This window comes from Rhinolophus hipposideros (assembly GCF_964194185.1).
Source record: "Rhinolophus hipposideros genome assembly, chromosome: 16".
In the NCBI taxonomy this organism is placed as follows: domain Eukaryota; kingdom Metazoa; phylum Chordata; class Mammalia; order Chiroptera; family Rhinolophidae; genus Rhinolophus; species Rhinolophus hipposideros.
Genome location: NC_138062.1, coordinates 3,418,722 through 3,435,815, shown reverse-complemented (window position 1 = coordinate 3,435,815; position 17,094 = coordinate 3,418,722). Strand labels below are relative to the sequence as shown.

At 40.1% G+C, this 17,094-nt stretch overlaps 1 protein-coding gene across 5 annotated transcripts in view; it reads left to right on the top strand.

Annotated features, from left to right (window-relative positions):
- The window catches only part of PDE5A (phosphodiesterase 5A), a 111,267-nt gene that overhangs the window by 35,958 nt on the left and 58,215 nt on the right, over positions 1-17,094 (top strand). For all 5 annotated transcript variants that reach the window (XM_081075764.1, XM_081075763.1, XM_081075766.1 and 2 more), the window contains 4 exons: positions 9,899-9,970; positions 11,751-11,840; positions 13,527-13,664; positions 15,711-15,778. In XM_081075764.1, the coding sequence (XP_080931890.1) occupies positions 9,899-9,970; positions 11,751-11,840; positions 13,527-13,664; positions 15,711-15,778 (368 nt within the window). The remainder of the gene's footprint in view (positions 1-9,898; positions 9,971-11,750; positions 11,841-13,526; positions 13,665-15,710; positions 15,779-17,094) is intronic.

The following is a 17,094-nucleotide window of genomic DNA, read 5'->3' as shown; positions in this document are numbered from 1 at the left end:
TTCCTCCCATGTCTCTGGAACACCCTCCACCCCATCCTTCACCCTCACCACTCCTGGGGAGTGATGAGGAGGCCTCCTCAGTGACTTCTGCTGGGCAAGGGCTAGTGATCAATCTCCAGGTCCTCATCTGCCCAGCCTGGCAGGAGCACGTGACACTGGTGGTGGTCCCTCATTCGTTCCTTCAGGATAGATGTGCTCACTTGCTTTCTAGGACCTCAGACTGGCCAGTTCCTCCCAACTGTCTAATTGACTCTCTGTCTTCTTGGCTGGTGCCCGCTTGTCACAACGGTGCTAAAAATGGTCCAGCCCTGGACCCTCGTCTCTGTTCTGGCCACCCCTCTTCCCTTTAGTGATTTTATCTGCACTCTTGGCTCTGAAAACCATTCGAAAACTTATACTGGCACTGTACTGTTTCTTCAGTTAGGTTCATATGTTCAGCTCTCACTTGACTTCCATACTATATGCGTCTTCTTTAATATTTATTAGTGGTTGTACCTGAAAAGCCACCAAACAATTCTTTTATTATTTTAGTCTTTGAAAATGCAAATTCTGGACTGGTATAATGCAATAATAAAATCGAAAGTTTCAAACAATGATTTCAAATATGATTAATGACTATATTATCTGAGACAGCTGCGTGGAGGAGGACACATCTTTTGTGCGGGTAACACCTACACCTCGGAATTTGCTAGTGAGACAGATGTCTGCATCTCAGCTTTTGTATGTGATTGTCTTTTCAGGCTCATCCACTGGGAGGGAAAAACACTTAGACAAAGTTACAAAGTTCTGTTTTGGCTATGAGAACATAATACACTATATTTCTGTGTGAAGGATTTGTTGACTGTCAACAAATGGTAAATGCGCATGCACACACTTTGTTTGCCTGGTCTCTTAGGCTAAATGACGTAGGTACCTAGCTTCTCACAGCTGTGATGTGGCTAGCTGGACCAGTGAAGGTGATCTGAACACTTAGTTCATGTTCTCTCAGCCCCATGGATACCAACTGTAAATTGTAAATGAGATTCAGCCTCCTCAGTGCTTCAGTGTATGGAATTTGCCTTTTGCCACTTATTATTTGCCACTTATGCTGTATTATTTCTCTTCTGTTTGTATTAGCAGCACATTCCCCACGCTCACCCCCGTAATTGTGAGGGCTTTATTAGCACAGCATCTTCCAGGCTGTAGAGGCGTGGACCTGTCCTAAGTGCAGGCCGTGCTGGAACAAACTTGATGCTGGTTTCACACAGTCCAAGTCCAACAACAGTTTCCAGGGTGAGCCCGTGCTTTGCAGGCCAGCACCTGGCAGAATTCAGGACACCACCCTGAAAACAAATCTTAGTTATTAAATAGATCCAAGGCTCCCAAGTCACTTTTGGCAACATCATGTGTGAAGGTGGGAAAAACAGTGGTAGAATTATTCTGATACACAGTACAGTTTGTACAGTATATATTCAATATGCAGTTTTTTTGTGTTGTTGGCGTTTTGGACTTATACCCAATTAGGCAGAGAGACAGAGTTTGAAAGAAAGAGTTCTGACTTTGTAGCAAAAATGGTTTGGTCTCGCATGCTGGCTTATGACCATGATTCCTTGCGCAAGTTTCTTCACCTCTCTGTGCCTTAGGTGACTCTGTAAAGTTTCAGCATGAAGTACAAACACACAGGCTGGCCCTGAGACAAGGAATGAGACAGTGGCCACCCCAGAGCTCTTCACATAGTGGAGGTTCAGAAACTGCCCACTTCCCCCTTTAGAGTGTTGCAGGGCCAGACAAATGGAGGAATGGGAAGTCAAGTAACCCCGTTCGCTTTGGACGCGCCTGGCCACAGGACACAGCAGGCCCCCTTCTGCTGTGTGACCTTTGCCCCTGGTGGCATCCAAAGGCCACCTAAGGAGACTGCTCACAATGGCTTTGTGCTCCCCATCTCAGGACTGATCTCTGTGTCTCAAGAGACACATAGGCCTAATAATGAAGGTGGCAGGTCTGTGGTTCCAGGTTTGAGACTTTTACCTCCTGCTTACGAGCTGGTATGGCAGAAAGTTTAGTGTTTGGCAGGGAAGAGGAATTTTTTGTGTGCAAAGGGATAAGAATAAACACTAGGATCAAGAGTTATGCCCAGCATCCCCGTCTGGACGGAACCCAGGTTCAGGTTGGCACCTCTCCCACTGGACATTCCTAGGGCAGGACAGCTACTGACCCTAGCGGCTGGATTTGTCCTGGCCCTGTCTGGGGAACGTCCATCCTGGTAGCAGCACTGAGCAAAGGGTCAGATCTCAGCCTGCTTCACCGTCACCAAGGCAGCCAGGGGCTGAGCTCACGGACCACCACTTTCATACACCATCAGCAATCACAAATGGACTTTTAAGGCTTTTAAATCCTCAGAAAACCCAGCTAAATTTGACATACAGTGAAATCCACAGATCTGAATGTACACTTTGATGATTTTTGACAAATGTACGTACACGTGGGTAGCTATCACCCCAGTGGACACAAGAGCCCTTATCACCCCCTCATCAGCCCCCACTACCCATGGGTGACACTGTTCTGATTTCTGTCACCATCAGTTCATTCTGCTTTTTCCTGAAGAATCTACTTACTTTTTTAATGTTACATAAGTGGTTCTTGGCTATAAAAACGTGTCATGAGATTTATAATCGAAGTCAAAAAAAAACAACGGTTAGTAGTCACTTTGGATTTGTCTTTCTTAAAATACTAATTTTGAAATTATTCCATTGCCTTCGATGAAAATATGCATTAACAAGATGAGTGTATGTACGGGATTTGAAGACAGCCTCGGATGCGCGGGGAAAGCCTCCTCGTCAGGGTTCCTCTAAAGAATAGTCCTTCGGGTCCTGAGTTTTATGCTGGGGCTGGGCTCCCTTTTCCCTGGGTGGTAGTGGATTGGAGGGCGTCCAGCTCTGTACATTCTTAAACTACCTATTTCACATTTCTGAACATCAGCCGCCTCTGTGATAGAGTGGGAATAGTAATATCTACCTGAAAAGGCCGTGCCAAGGGTTAAGTAACTTAGCAGATGCAAAGTGCCTGTCACGGACCAGCCCTCCCTTTACTTTGTTAAAATGGCACACTTTATAGCATCAGGACTTTTTTTGGGGGAGGGGGGGGCAGGAATAGATTTATTAGCTATACTAGAGACACTGGCCAAGGCTCATGTATTTCTGATACCAATTATCTTCAGGGCCCTGCTGTTTGTGTCTTGCAACTTGCTAGCAGCTTCTCTTCAATTGGCTGCCTCTTCCTAGCCACCCAGGCTATGGGACTAAACTGAAAAGCATCTACTTCTCCTGTGTTTATACTTGTCCCCCATCCTGGAATATCAATAAACACACTCTTGAGAGAGAGAGAGAGAGAGTAGGTGTAGCGGTGCTTGTACACAGAGATGGATAAAATGGATCACAACCGAATAAAATCAGTCTTACCAGTCATTTCAGGAAATGCCAAACCTTGATTCTCAAATATGTTAATAAAAGCCAAACACCCGAAAGTAATACAAAAAGGTCAAAATTGGCAAAGATACACATAGGCAAGACAGAAGAGTTAAACTAATATAGCCAGTAAAAATTAAAAAGCTGTGTATTGTCTCTAGTAATTCAGAAAATGCAAATTAAAGCAACAGTGAGATACAGGTTTGTGCCCATCAGATTGCCAAAGACAAAAAGGCCTGACAATACTGGGTGTTGGTTAGCTATGAGGGGAACGGGAACTCTTATGCATGGCTGGCAAAGGAGAAGTTTCTGCAATCCCTTTAACGGTGTCACAGAGGCGTTCTGTCTGGCACACGTGCACAGGGAGACCTCTGCAGAAATGATCACTGGGTGTTCGCAATAGCAAAAAAAAATTGCACGCAACCTGAAATTTGGGGCTCAAATGAACAACATTTGGTATAAAATACAACGGGCCTGGAAAAGAGAAAGTCCAATTCACTTTTATCTTAACTTAACTTAAAAAAATAAAACATCATGTATTAGCAGTTTGTCGTTTTGGATCAGTGGTTCTCAAAGTGTTTTTTGTCCGTAGACCAGCAGCGTTTGGCATCACTTGAGAACTTTCAGTGAAACTCATCCTCAGGCCTCAGCCCAGATCTACTGAATCTAGAACTCTGGTGGTGGGACCAGCAAGCTGTCCCTTTTAACAGGACCCCCCCACCCCCGTTCTAGGTGACGAAGACATGGGTGTTTACTCTCTTATTCTAGGTGCTTTTCCCTGCTTTTAAATTAAAACAATCTCAGACCTTTTCTTTCTCACTCTCCCAAAGTTGTTCTAGGCAGTCAATTTCATCTCCATAACTAACGTTTTATTAATTAGGAGCATAGACTTCTTACTACCACATAAAGTTCTCGGATGTGGACAGATACTCTCAAGGAAAGAGCAGAGGAAAAAATGGGCAGATTTATTAACTCTTACTCAAATGTGAATTGTCTAGTAAGTACATCACCCTAAAAAAAAAAAAGAAAAGAAAATTGATCCCTCTGCCACTACTCCCACAAACACAGACAACCGAAATCTATCTAGCGTTTAGTTCTTCAGAACAACGCAAAGTGCTGATTCTACCAGGAGGCATGAGGTGTAAGCTACGTCCTTAGGAAACAAGCCAGCTGGAGACGCAGGGTGTGAGAGGAGAGGGTGAGGTTCCGGACGAAAAGACCCCCTTGTCAGATGCAGAACATACAGGGCCGCCATGCAGGGCTTCAGGGGGGTTTGCAGGAAGCTTTTTGGAGACTCCGCCTCCCTAGACAAAGTGGAAAGTAATATTTCAATGAACAATGTGGACAAAGATCATAGTATTCTAACTCAAAGACCACATACGCAGTCTTAGTGCAAGGGGCACGCGGGGAGCCAGTCTTCACATTTTGTCCTTTGGATGGATGGAGCCGTTAAACAGTTTTGAGTAACGAGATAACTTGTATATGCAAAGCTGTGTCCCCAGAAGATAGAGTTGGCTCAAGTATCAAAGATGGACTGAAATGCAAGAAAACAATGAACAATTAGATGTCAGGGCTTTCCAAAAAGGTGAGAGTTTAGATGGTGAAACAGAAGACACAGTATGGGGTGTAGTAGAGTGAAAAGGGGACAGCAGAATGTAAGAGCAATTCTAATGGGATATATGAGTCTTTTATTGCTGCTGTAAAGAGTGCCCAAAACTTAGTGGCTTAAAACAACACAAATGTACTACCTTACAGTTTTGGAGCTCAGAGTCCACAATCGTTCTCACTGGGCTAAAACCAGTGTCGCGGGGCTGTGCTCCTATGTAGTTCTCTGGGGAAGACCCCCGTCCTCTTCCTTTTCCAGCTCCTACGGCCTGCCCAGACCCCGTGGCTTGTGGCCACTTCCACCATCGTCAGACCCCGCAGCATAGCACCTTCCAGCCTCTGAGCTGAGTCTCCTGCCTCCCGCTGTCCCTCCTCAGGATGGCTAGGAAGACACTTCCCACCCCCCAGATGAGTCAGGATGAGCTCCCCGTCTCCAGATCCCTAACCTAATCACAGCTGCAAAGTCCCTTTTGCTATTTAAGGTGACATATTCACAGCTTCAAGGGATTAAGATGAGGACATGTTTGGGGCCATTATTTTGCCTACCATGTGGAATGTGTCCATAATTTGATAATTGCCTAGGATTTGGAGGAGAGGTGAAAAGCCTGAGTTGGTCAGGCCTCTCACTTTCAGCTTGCTCGTCTGTAAAACGGGGTGGAGAAGGGGGTCAGCAGCTGACGAGACCCTTACCGCCTAACTCTGACTGGGGGTGGGTGGGGTCCCTTCCAAGCCTGACTCTGACTGGAATGTCCATCCCTGAGGATAGGCATTTGCGTGTGTCTTCACTCCTGTGTCTTCATTGTCTAGCACAGAGCCTGGGACGTAATGGGCACTCCGTAATGACTTGTTGAATACAATATTTGTTGCAGAATGGATGACTCAGCCCAGGGAAAGCTGGAAGAGAGCGCAGGGGAGAAATCTCCACTGGCTCCTATATAATTAAGTTCTCGTTTCCTTGGTGAAGTAAGGTGTTTGGCTCAGGTTACGGGTGGCCTGAAATCCCATCCTTACGACAGAGACATTCTGCAGGCAGAGAGGAGCCCTAAGATGTGTAGAGCCTGTCCCTTCTCTCCTTGCTTCTGCCCTTATGCAGAGCAGCCCCTGGAATTGAAAAGAGGGGACATAAAGGGATGGATGTAAGGTCTGGGCAGCTGCTGACCGAGGATGGAACTGCTCACTGTGGCCACCATCACTTGCCCCTGAAAGGACCAGCTGTCACATTCCACACCGCTCACCCATCGAGAGTCCAGTCCTGCCCTTCACATACCGAAAAGAGCTCTGGACCCCGAGAGGACATAATATCCATTTATGCTTTGAAAAGTGCCCTGAAGACAGAAAACAGAGAAGCTCCTTCGTGCTTAAAAAAGAAAGTAACATAAAGCATTGGTGTTTGAGGGTTCGACAGGTAGCTCGCAAGTGGGCAGAAGGGATTGTGCTTTCTGCGGAAGCTGACATTTTCAGGGGCTTTGCCCCTCAGATACGAGGTCTGACATACACTTGCCATAAAAGCTGTTTTTGAAAACTGACATTTAAAAACCTGTGGTTAGCAGTTTCTTGGCTTGAAGAAAATGAACTAATTTGTTGAAAGAAACAATCGATGACAGAAGAAAGACTTTATATCAGCACAAAGCGAGCAGAGTGTGCTGGTTTTGCTTAGGATCCTTGGAATTTGGAGAATTGAAGTCTTTTTCTGTTTGTTTGTTTTTTGTCTTTACTGTCTTACATGACCTCGGACAAACACTATAACCTTTCTCCAGTTTTTATTTGTTGTTTTTACCAGTGCTATTTTTAAAATGTCATCCATCTGGGAGTGGAAGCACTTACATGTATTTGATATATTTTTCTGGCCTAATAGTCTCTTAAAGGAACTTCCTATTTTTACAAAAATATATCAGTTATATTTAATTAATCATCTTTTAAACACATTAACCTCTAATATCTAAGTCTATAAAATTATTGGTGAAATAGTTGGTTACTAGGAAGGATGAAAAATACATTGTTGAAAACAGTGCCTGCCTGCTCAGGACTTACAGTCAAAGAGACAGACAATGGGCCCTAGCATTTAAAGGGAACAGAAGAAAAAAGACGAGGCATAGGCAGGTTTGAAAAGAGTCAAATAGAAATTCTACAAGTAGAAAATAGTTATTGAAGGACGTGAACACTATTGTGTTGGTTAAAAATTGTGAATAATGACATAGTGTGGTTTCTATGACATTGTTTTTTTCAACCAGAGAAAAGTTTTCAGCCCACAGTTAGAAAAAATGTTTACCCTATAAATGTTCTCGAGTATAAAACACGCAGTTTGAAACTGAAGTTGAAATTGGGAGAGGGGTTTTAATAGAGGAGCCCTCTCGGGATTACCCCGTGTGGACCGACAAAGCCTCGTTCAGGTGAAGATGGGTGCTGCCAACCCACTGGGAGCAGGCCCATGCCGTGCGTCTACTCCTCCAGTGGAGAATGATGCTCTCCTGCCCTCCCCTCCACCCAGCTCACCTCACGGGGCACGGACCCGAGGAAGGGTATGTGTAGCCTGCACCTGGGAGCACCATGAGCTAACTGGCCCACACCAACTTCCCCTCTCGCAAGGGACCCCACAGAATGACCAAAAACAACCAACATTATCACTTTTACTAGAAAATACATTGTGCGATGGTTTTCCTCTTTTAAGACTTGGAAAGAAGCTACCATCTCCCTGTCAATTTGTGGTGATAGCATGATGGACTAAAATGGTAATACAGTTTGATTACTGTCCATTTCATAAGCACCTCGCTTTTTGTCCCTTTCTGCTTTTAAGTGAGCGGAAATTTCTCTTTATTTTCTTGCTAAATGCATTGCCTCACACAGTCCAGGTATAAAGTACACATCAGTAAAGTACGTACTTTTCTATACTGTACAAGTATGTGAGAAGGTTTGTACAAAAGTCTCTTTATCTGTTTTAAACTCATCTTCCTTAAAATGAAGATTAAAAATTTAAGTCTTTTATAAAATCATTTATTAAAGACAAATAAAAACACAAATGTCATCATCTCTCTCACCTGCCTCAGGCCTTCCCTTCTGTGCTCTGAGCAGTCGGTGGGCACCTGTGTCATGAAACTGACCACGCCGTCCTACGTGTGCGTTTGTGCGTGTGAGTCTACACGCCTCCCATTCTTGATTCTGAGCTCCTTCACGGTCGTCTCTGTCCCAGCGTTTCTCATTCCTCAGTATCTAATATCACCGCAGTATTTGTTAAGTGGGTGAATGCCCACTTATAATAACCGAGCTATGCTGGTACCTCTGTGTCTCAGACCGAGTGCCCTCCAAGTAAGCATGCCTCACTCCAATCCAGACATTTTGATCTTAGAAACCTTTGTAACCATTTGGGTATTGAGATTCGAGCATGTAGAAATCTATTACCATTTATAAGAGCTACAGAGTATACAAAAGTAAAAAGTACAGTTGAACTAAGGACAATAAAAAGGTACAGGATAATTGGATAATTCAGCTTTTCTTAATTAACATCCCTTTACTCTGTGATGGACAAGGAGGAAAGGTGTGGAGAAGACCCGGCAACTATATCAGACAAGAATGTACTCGTATTTCTCCGTCCTGGTTCTGCTACCCTAGAGGGGGATTTTGTATCCTTTCCTTAGAGCTAAGGGACTAGAGTGAGCAGAGAAAACAAGGGTGAACCACCCACGCAAAACAAAGGAATTTATATTCCTAGAGTGGAACCGTTTAGGGGCAAATGGCTTATTCAGCTGAGATTAAATTACAGAAGGAAGGCAAGTGTTGAATTTCTAAGTAGTAAAGAGGAAGCAAAAGTAAGGTGAAAGTGTTTATACGATTAAGATAATACCTCAAACTGAAGAAGGAACTAAACAGGTAGGTAAACTACAGTCTCAGGCAGAAAGATAAGAAGATTCTTAAGGTCTTGCTAAGTCTTTTGTGGAAATTTAAGACATATTCCCAGAGTGTAGCTCAGTCTTCTTAAAATATAATTTATCTTTCAGATATCTTTCAGATGGATCCATTTAAAGTAAGGCTTAGCCTGTTAATTCCTGTTTTGATCTTTCAATAAAACTTCTTTCTTCCAAAATAAGTCTGTTGAAGGTTAAACAATTTTCTTTTTTTTTAATTAAATTTATTGGGTGACAATGGTTAGTAAAATTACATAGGTTTCAAATGTACAATTCTGTAACACATCATCTATATATCCCATTGTGTGCTCACCACTCAGAGTCAGTTCTCCTTCCATCACCATATATTTGACCTTCTTTACCCTCTTCTACTAACCCCCTTCCACTTAGAAAGTGAAATAATTTCCAAGGTCAGAAGTTTCAAAAGAAGTTGGATTACGTTCCTGCATTAGGAATTATTTTCACCCTAATAGTCCTCCCAATTTTTAACATCAGTGATTGGCAACTGGATCCTATTTCATTTTTAGTAGAAGAGCACTTAGCCTGATTTGAAATATTATGTTTAAAACCAATAGAAAATGTTCATTTTGTCATATATTTTATTTGAAATGTGGTTGAAAAAAATTAGTGTTTTTTTAATTGATAAAGCATGAAAAGTATTCACTTAAATGTGACTGCCAATAACTTCTTTCACAGTACAGGGTGAAATCACAGAATCAAATATAGTTTGGGAACCAAAGAAGTTGAGAACACTCAAATTCTTATTAGGAAGAAAGCGTGTAAACCATGCAGAACTATTTCAAATGCTGAGGGTGTTTTCCCCCACCCCCCATCCTGGTTTTGTAGCTTTTTGTTAAAGTACATGTAGAAATTCTTTTGTAAACACACTTTGGTGAATTTATACCAGTAATTTTGGTCAATAAAATGAGCACTTTTCTCTCCTTCTACCAGGTCGTTGGTGTAGCCCAGGCCATCAACAAGAAATCAGGAAATGGTGGGACATTCACTGAAAAAGATGAAAAGGTACCAAAACCTACGTTTGGTGCTATGTCAGTTCGGGGAAATACTTTCTCTTTAGAGTGGATAGACCTCTAGAATTAGCTATTGCTGAAATTGTTGATCACAAAACATTGTGGTTTAAAGTGATCGGAAATGGTCAAAAGTGTCCCTTTCCTATGGTAAATACAGTGCTGACCTGACTTCTGAGAACCTGTGGTATTTATTCAGTCAGCAGAACCCCCAGCTCCCTCCTCACTGAGCAGCCACGCCTCCCCCAGGGCCTTGTGCATGTTGGGGCCTTACAAAGAGTGACATGGTCTTTAAACTCGTTCATTTACCTTTCATCACTGCTACAAAGAGATTCAACCTTGAGTAAAAACCCCTAAAGCACTACTCCAAATTCAGCACTCCGGGTCAGCTCAAAATTGAAATTGCCTCCTGGTGAAGCAAATTTCAGAGTGTTTTATAGGCTCTGCACACAGATGATGGGGCACGAGGTATGCATTCAGGCTGGAATATGTGAATTTAGTGTCAGGAAGAATGGCAGTCAGCATTATTTTATTACTCTTCTCATCCAGCTCCAAAGGCATGCATTCCACACACCACATCAACATGTTTCCATTTAAGGAAGGAAGCCCTTAAACCTGTTTAAAACTTCATTCTATCAGTAGGTTTTACTACTGCTCTTCTTGAAAATGGAATTATATGTATTTCATGGAACCCACTGAATTCTTCCTATTCAAGCTCATTGCTATTTATGTCACTCTCCTGAAAATCAGTAGGAGCTTTTGGAAGACATTCAAACAACACAGAGTCATTTTTGTCTCCATGCTATAGGCTGCATTGGCACTTGTGTTTGTCCCCATGTCTTAATTGCTTCAGAACATAGCGAGTACCTTTAAAACCAGTGTAATAAATATCTGTTCTCCTATTCTGTTAATGACACCTGAGAATATTTGTGAGGGGGACATGGTTCTAGATTGGCTTTGTATTCCATTATTTGCTTATAATCCATTAATGTAACCCTCCTGAAAGATTTGCACCCTGAGGCCGTATCATCTCTTTTTTTTTTTTTTTTTTTTTTTTTTTTTGAGAGCCCACTGGCCCATGTGGGAATCGAACTGGCAGCCTTCGGAGTTAGGAGCATGGAGCTCTAACCACCTGAGCCACCAGGCCGGCCCCCGTATCATCTCTTAGCAAAATAAATCCATGATTGTGGATAATGTATGCCATGTAAATATTTATTTTAATTAATTAATAGAATTGTGAGCATATCACCTAAGTATGGTATAATGAGAATGATAGATACATGCTAAAAAGGACATGTTTAAACTAATATTTGCAACTTTATATGGGAACATAAATATTGCCAACATTTTCTTAACAAATGTATAAGCTTTATTTGCTCCAGTAACAAGTTATAAACTATTTGTACCTTCTCAGCATGGAGCCAAGTCTTAATGTCATTCAGACACTACACCAAATTTTGCATAAAGCAAATGTCAATTTCAAATGCTATAAGACACCGGCATCTTAGTTCCTCCCCTCTTTCTCCTTGTTCATTTATACCTAATGTATGACTTTAGGAGACCATGTCAACACTTGTCATCCAGTAGTTGTGACATTCAGGACATACTTGCTGTGCAGCAGCTCTTAATTTTTTGCAGACTAAGCATTCACATTTTGGGCTTTCTACTTTTTATATCAACTGCAAGTGTTTTGGGATGCCTTTTGTGTTTCAGGCAATATAACAAGACAGTTTTATAGACGATTCTTATTTGGTCTTGTCTTACCTGTTTTCTAGGACTTTGCTGCTTACTTGGCATTTTGTGGTATTGTTCTTCATAATGCCCAACTCTATGAGACTTCACTTCTGGAGAACAAGAGAAATCAGGTAAATCTGGTTACTAGAGAGAGGGTACAGAAATTCTTTTTTAAAACTTGTAAATTTTTATCCAAGTAATATATATATGAATGATTAAAAATGCAAATAGTACAGATTCAAGGTTCTCCAACTTTTCTCTTCCAAGTTAAATCATTCCTCCCTGTGCCTGCTGCACATGTGTCTTCACAGAACTTGCTTTCATACTTTCTTAGAAAGACTCCTCTGCTTAGCCACTGGATCCTGTAACTCCTTCTCTCTTCATTTACCTGTTTGTTTTATTGAAGCACATTCTCAACTAACTGTTTGAGAAAGGACATTGGTGTCGCGAGCTTTTGAGTCCTTGCATGTATGAAAATATCTATTGTACCATCCCACCAATTTGGCTGGGTATAAAATTCAAAATTGAGAAATCAGTTTCTCAAATTTTAAAGCTAGTGCTTTGTCTTCCAGCTAACATCCATGTTGTTTTGATTCTTCACTCTTTGTAGATTTTTTTTTTTTATGTCCGTAGGCTTTTTTGGATTATTTCTTTATCTTTGCTTTTGTAACTTAATTTCACAGTATGACTTTTTTTTTCTTTCTTTCATTCCTCAGGCTGTTACCTAGTGATCCCTTTCAGTCTGGAGGCTTAAGCCCTTCAGTTTTATGTAATTTTTTTTCATTATTTCTTTGATAATTCGTCTCTCTTGCTCTCTCATTTTCTCCTTTTAGAACTTGTGTTAGTAAGACATTGGACCTTCCATTACCTTCAACTGCAGTATTTTTCTATCTGTTTCCACACTCTATTGTTGCCACCCATTAATCCAATCCTCATTTTTATGAACACAGCTGTGATCTTGTCACTTCCTCTCTGCAATTGATCACCATCCAAACTGCTTCAAGAGACATACAGGGCTTTTGGTGTTTCCTCTCTGCTTAACTCTGCAATCTCCTCTCCCCAGTTCTCCTCTTTACACTCTATATTCTCATAAAACTTGATCAAAACTTGTAATATGTTACTGTCTCTCAATTCAGTTATTTTTGACTGAAATATTTTCCTACCCACATCAGCAGAATGATTCCTACTCATCTTTCAGGCCTCAGCTAGGATAATATCACCTCCAAAAATTTTTCTGTAATACCCTTTCTCTCCCCTCATCACACAAATACTATGTGAGATTAGAAGAAATTTTATGGAATTCAAAGGAAAGAGAAATTACCAGGAAAAACACAAATAGAACTCTGAAAAGTTTGTTTACTTTGAACAATATGTACTATGTTCTGTCAAATTGCTGATAATGTTGATAAATGTTGATAAACATGTATTATTTATAAACAGTGTGGTTTATGTATCAGATACTGTTCACTATGCCTTATAAATGTTAACTTGTTTAGTTCTTACAACATTCCTATGATTTTGGTACTGCTGCTATCCCCATTTTCAAGAAACGCCCTAGATCATAAGGCTAGCAGGAAAGGAAGTCAGGATTAAAGTCTGATGACTCTGGGTTCAGAGTCTGTGATTGTAACCACTGTATTAACTGTGCCAGTACTTAATAGGGAAGTTTTGTTGGTAAACAGAGACTTACATATTTAATACTTGAATGCAAACTTGGTTGTGTGCATATATATAGAACTTATCATCCATATAAATCATTGTGTCGTGTTAATAATCACAAGCAATTACTAAATAATAAGCTCTTGTTTCTCATCTAGGTGCTGCTGGACCTTGCTAGCTTAATTTTTGAAGAACAACAATCACTAGAAGTAATTCTAAAGAAAATAGCTGCCACTATTATCTCCTTCATGCAGGTGCAGAAATGCACCATTTTCATAGTGGATGAAGATTGCTCCGTGAGTACAGAGTATGACTTTTTTATTTTTAGATAGACACTTATATCCCTTAAAGCACTGCTTTTAAACCCACGTTAGCCTCAGAACCCTCCCTTGAACCTACTGTATGTGGTATTTACGCAAAGCCAATGGCAGTGAGAGCTGTTGTGGCTGAAGAGGGTTAGAGGTGAAGTTGGCGGCTGCCTTCACGCACACTTTCACCTTTGTGACCCTCCTCTACGCAGTCACCCTGGGAATATCTGTGTGCCGCTTTGGTCAGTGGTTCCACTCCCTGGATGGCAAAGTGCATTATGATCACAGTGCTGACTTTCCATGGTCAGGAATTGTGGTACCCTGGCTGCTGTGAACAGGGAGATTCTCCCATCCTGAATGGCTTGGGTATAAAAATTTCCTTTTACTGGAAACTGTTTGAAAACCAAAAGGCATGGCCCAGTAGAGGAGAGGTTATTGAAGGCACGCCTGTAAGTCCCAAATCTTTTACCAACAATGGAAAACCACTCAACTGTTCTAACGGGTACCTTTCAAGCCACTGATTTGTAACCTATGGAAACAGATGTGTGTGGAAAGATTGTGCTCATCGAATGCTGGTTACTTCTAGATGGGACAACTGAGTTAGCCATTAGAATTAGGACCTCTAGCCGAAGGCAGTTTTCCTTTATGCAATTTCTTTCTCTTCTCAGCCTGTGAACCACTGCTTTTGGGATATTTCTTTTTTATGTAACTGTTCGCTTTCTTTTTCCTTTAGACCCTGAGAATATGCTCTTCACTGTGGGTCAATAGGAAAGAGTGGGAGTTACCACTTGTATAGGTTAGCTACAATCCATATATGGTGATATCTGAATTGATTTCTTTTGGAGGAAAGTAGAATAAAAGATATTTAATATTTATATTAAAAAATTTTAACTGTTTTAGATAGTAAGACAGCACCGTATGACCCAACGTTATCTGAATCGTTTTGTATGTGGGTGTGTGTAATTCTTATTAACAGGATATTAATAAATGAGAACTCACTATACTATAAGATAATCAGTATTCTCATGGATATTACTTCATATTTTCAATCAGTTATACAATCTTTAGTATCGAAATGGTTACAAGATAGCAGCCATCCTTTTAAAGTTCAGGTCAGAACTCATTAATGCAGTATGTCAATTTATCGTGTTTCCTCTGTGACCTGCTCTTTATTTAATTTTTGAAAGTTATACATCAGGCATTCCTTATTTCGGCAACTTAAATACCACTTTAATTAGCATTCAGCTCACGCTTCTACCAGTTACTACCTATCATGGCAGCAATTGATTTGGACCAGTGGTGCTTGGAAGTACAGCCCAGCAAAATGCCCATTCGTACATTTTGCTCACTTTTTAACAAGTTGGTTGTTGGGTTTAGAAAATGAATTAAGTGACTTGATGTTTGTGTATATTACAGTTATTTGTTTATTAAAAATATTTCAACAACACTACCAAAAATCGAAAGCTAAGCAAGAAAAAAAATGTACTCAGCATTTCTTTCCCCAACGTAAACTAATATTTCTGTGTTTCCTTCCAGTATTTATAGGTGTAAATATAGTTTGTTTGTGAATATGTATTCTGTTTTTTAATATAACTTCAAAAGTATTTCCCTATGTAGCTAAAATCTTTACAATTATTTTAATGATCTCATAAAACATTGGATGATGTCTTTTTAAAAAGATATTCTTTACCTGGGATCTAACAGCAGCAATCAATATATGCCTAGATGCAAAAACTTGAGGATTTTGACTAAATACAGAGAAATTTTGAAGCTAAAATATTTATCAACACCTGGTAGAAAAAAATAGTACTCAAATAAATTTCTTACAAGTGGAGATCAGAAACTACAGGAACGTGACTTTTAATAACGGGATGTTATAAAGTAAGTATTTGGTTCAGTTCAGTCTGAGAGTAAATTTAAAAAATATATACCTATTAGTGTGTCAATCATTCCTTACACATGTATGTCCGTATCTAGATAGTTTTTATTACCTTGTCAGGCATTTCTCAGTCTGTGTTTTCGCTCTGTTTTCAGGATTCCTTTTCTAGTGTGTTTCACATGGAGTGTGATGAATTAGAAAAATCATCAGATACTTTTACAAGGTAAAATGACTTAATCTCTGTCTTTATTCGCAAGTATATAATACTGGCTAAATTCTTTCCCCATATTTCCCCCCCTATTTTTTCCCCACAAATAATTTTGTTTATGAAAATACTTTACTGTTTGATGTTTAAAAGTTTCAATTTTTCCCCCACTACCGTTGACCTATTAGAGAATTATTTCAAATAATGAATGGTGTCAGAAGAACTGTATTTCAGTTCTGTTTTTTCATTGCATGTTGGAGCCTCACTGGAAATTTAACAGGCTTCTGAACACACTTTTCTATGCGTCTGTTCTGCTATGGAATCAGCATGGGAATGCACCCCGGGACTAGAGTCAGATCAGACTTCTTTTGTAATTCATTTCTTTCTCATGTTTTTCATAGTTTTTAAGTTTGTAATCACATTTTTGTTAATTGTCACTCAGAAACAATAGAAAGTATTTATATGGTGGAGGTTGTAGATGTCATTGCCCCAGTTTTTTATGTGGTTTCTGAAAAATATGCAAAGCATTTAGAGTAAACTACCAAATGTTCTTTCTCATATTTCCTTTTCACCCTTACCAAAAACTGGTGTCATTTGGATAAGTGACAGGATATTCTAAGGAATATAAGTCTGCCAGGATAAAGCATTGGAAATTCTTGGGCACATTATCCATTGTTTATTTCTTTCAAATTATTTTACCACTACTTATTGATATTATATTTGAAAGCCTCATATGATCATGGAAATAAAACATTATCTTAACTTTACTTTTTGACATTAAATTTCCAGATATTTTTCACTACACTTGACTTATCTGAGAATTCTTTGGTGTAGTGAATGATGTCACATTAGTACAGTCCTTAGTAACTAAGCATTTGGTGGTCATGCTTTAAAAATAACCTTTGTGCAAATCTAGACTACAGAACGTTCTATGAGATAACTGGGCTGTTCTTGTCAAAAAGTCCGTGTAACTGAGTTCTTGGACCTAACAACCAGAGGCTGTGAGGAAACCTTGATTAGATCCCCATCAGACATGTTTGTGGACCATGGGAAATTTGTATATGGACCAACTAGTAGATGGTGATGGGGAATTATCGTTACTTTTTCTTTGGAATTAGAAAGATAATTGTGGTTAGCAGGAGAATGTTACTATTTTTAGGGGATTCATGCTGACATATTTAAGAATGAAGTGTTATGACGTCTGCACCTCACTTTAAATTGGTTCAGCCAAAGACAAATAAGCAAATATAGCTAAATTTAATATATTTAAATAAATATATCCCAACGTACATCTATACATAAAGCAAATGTGGCAAAATATTAAAAGTTGTTGA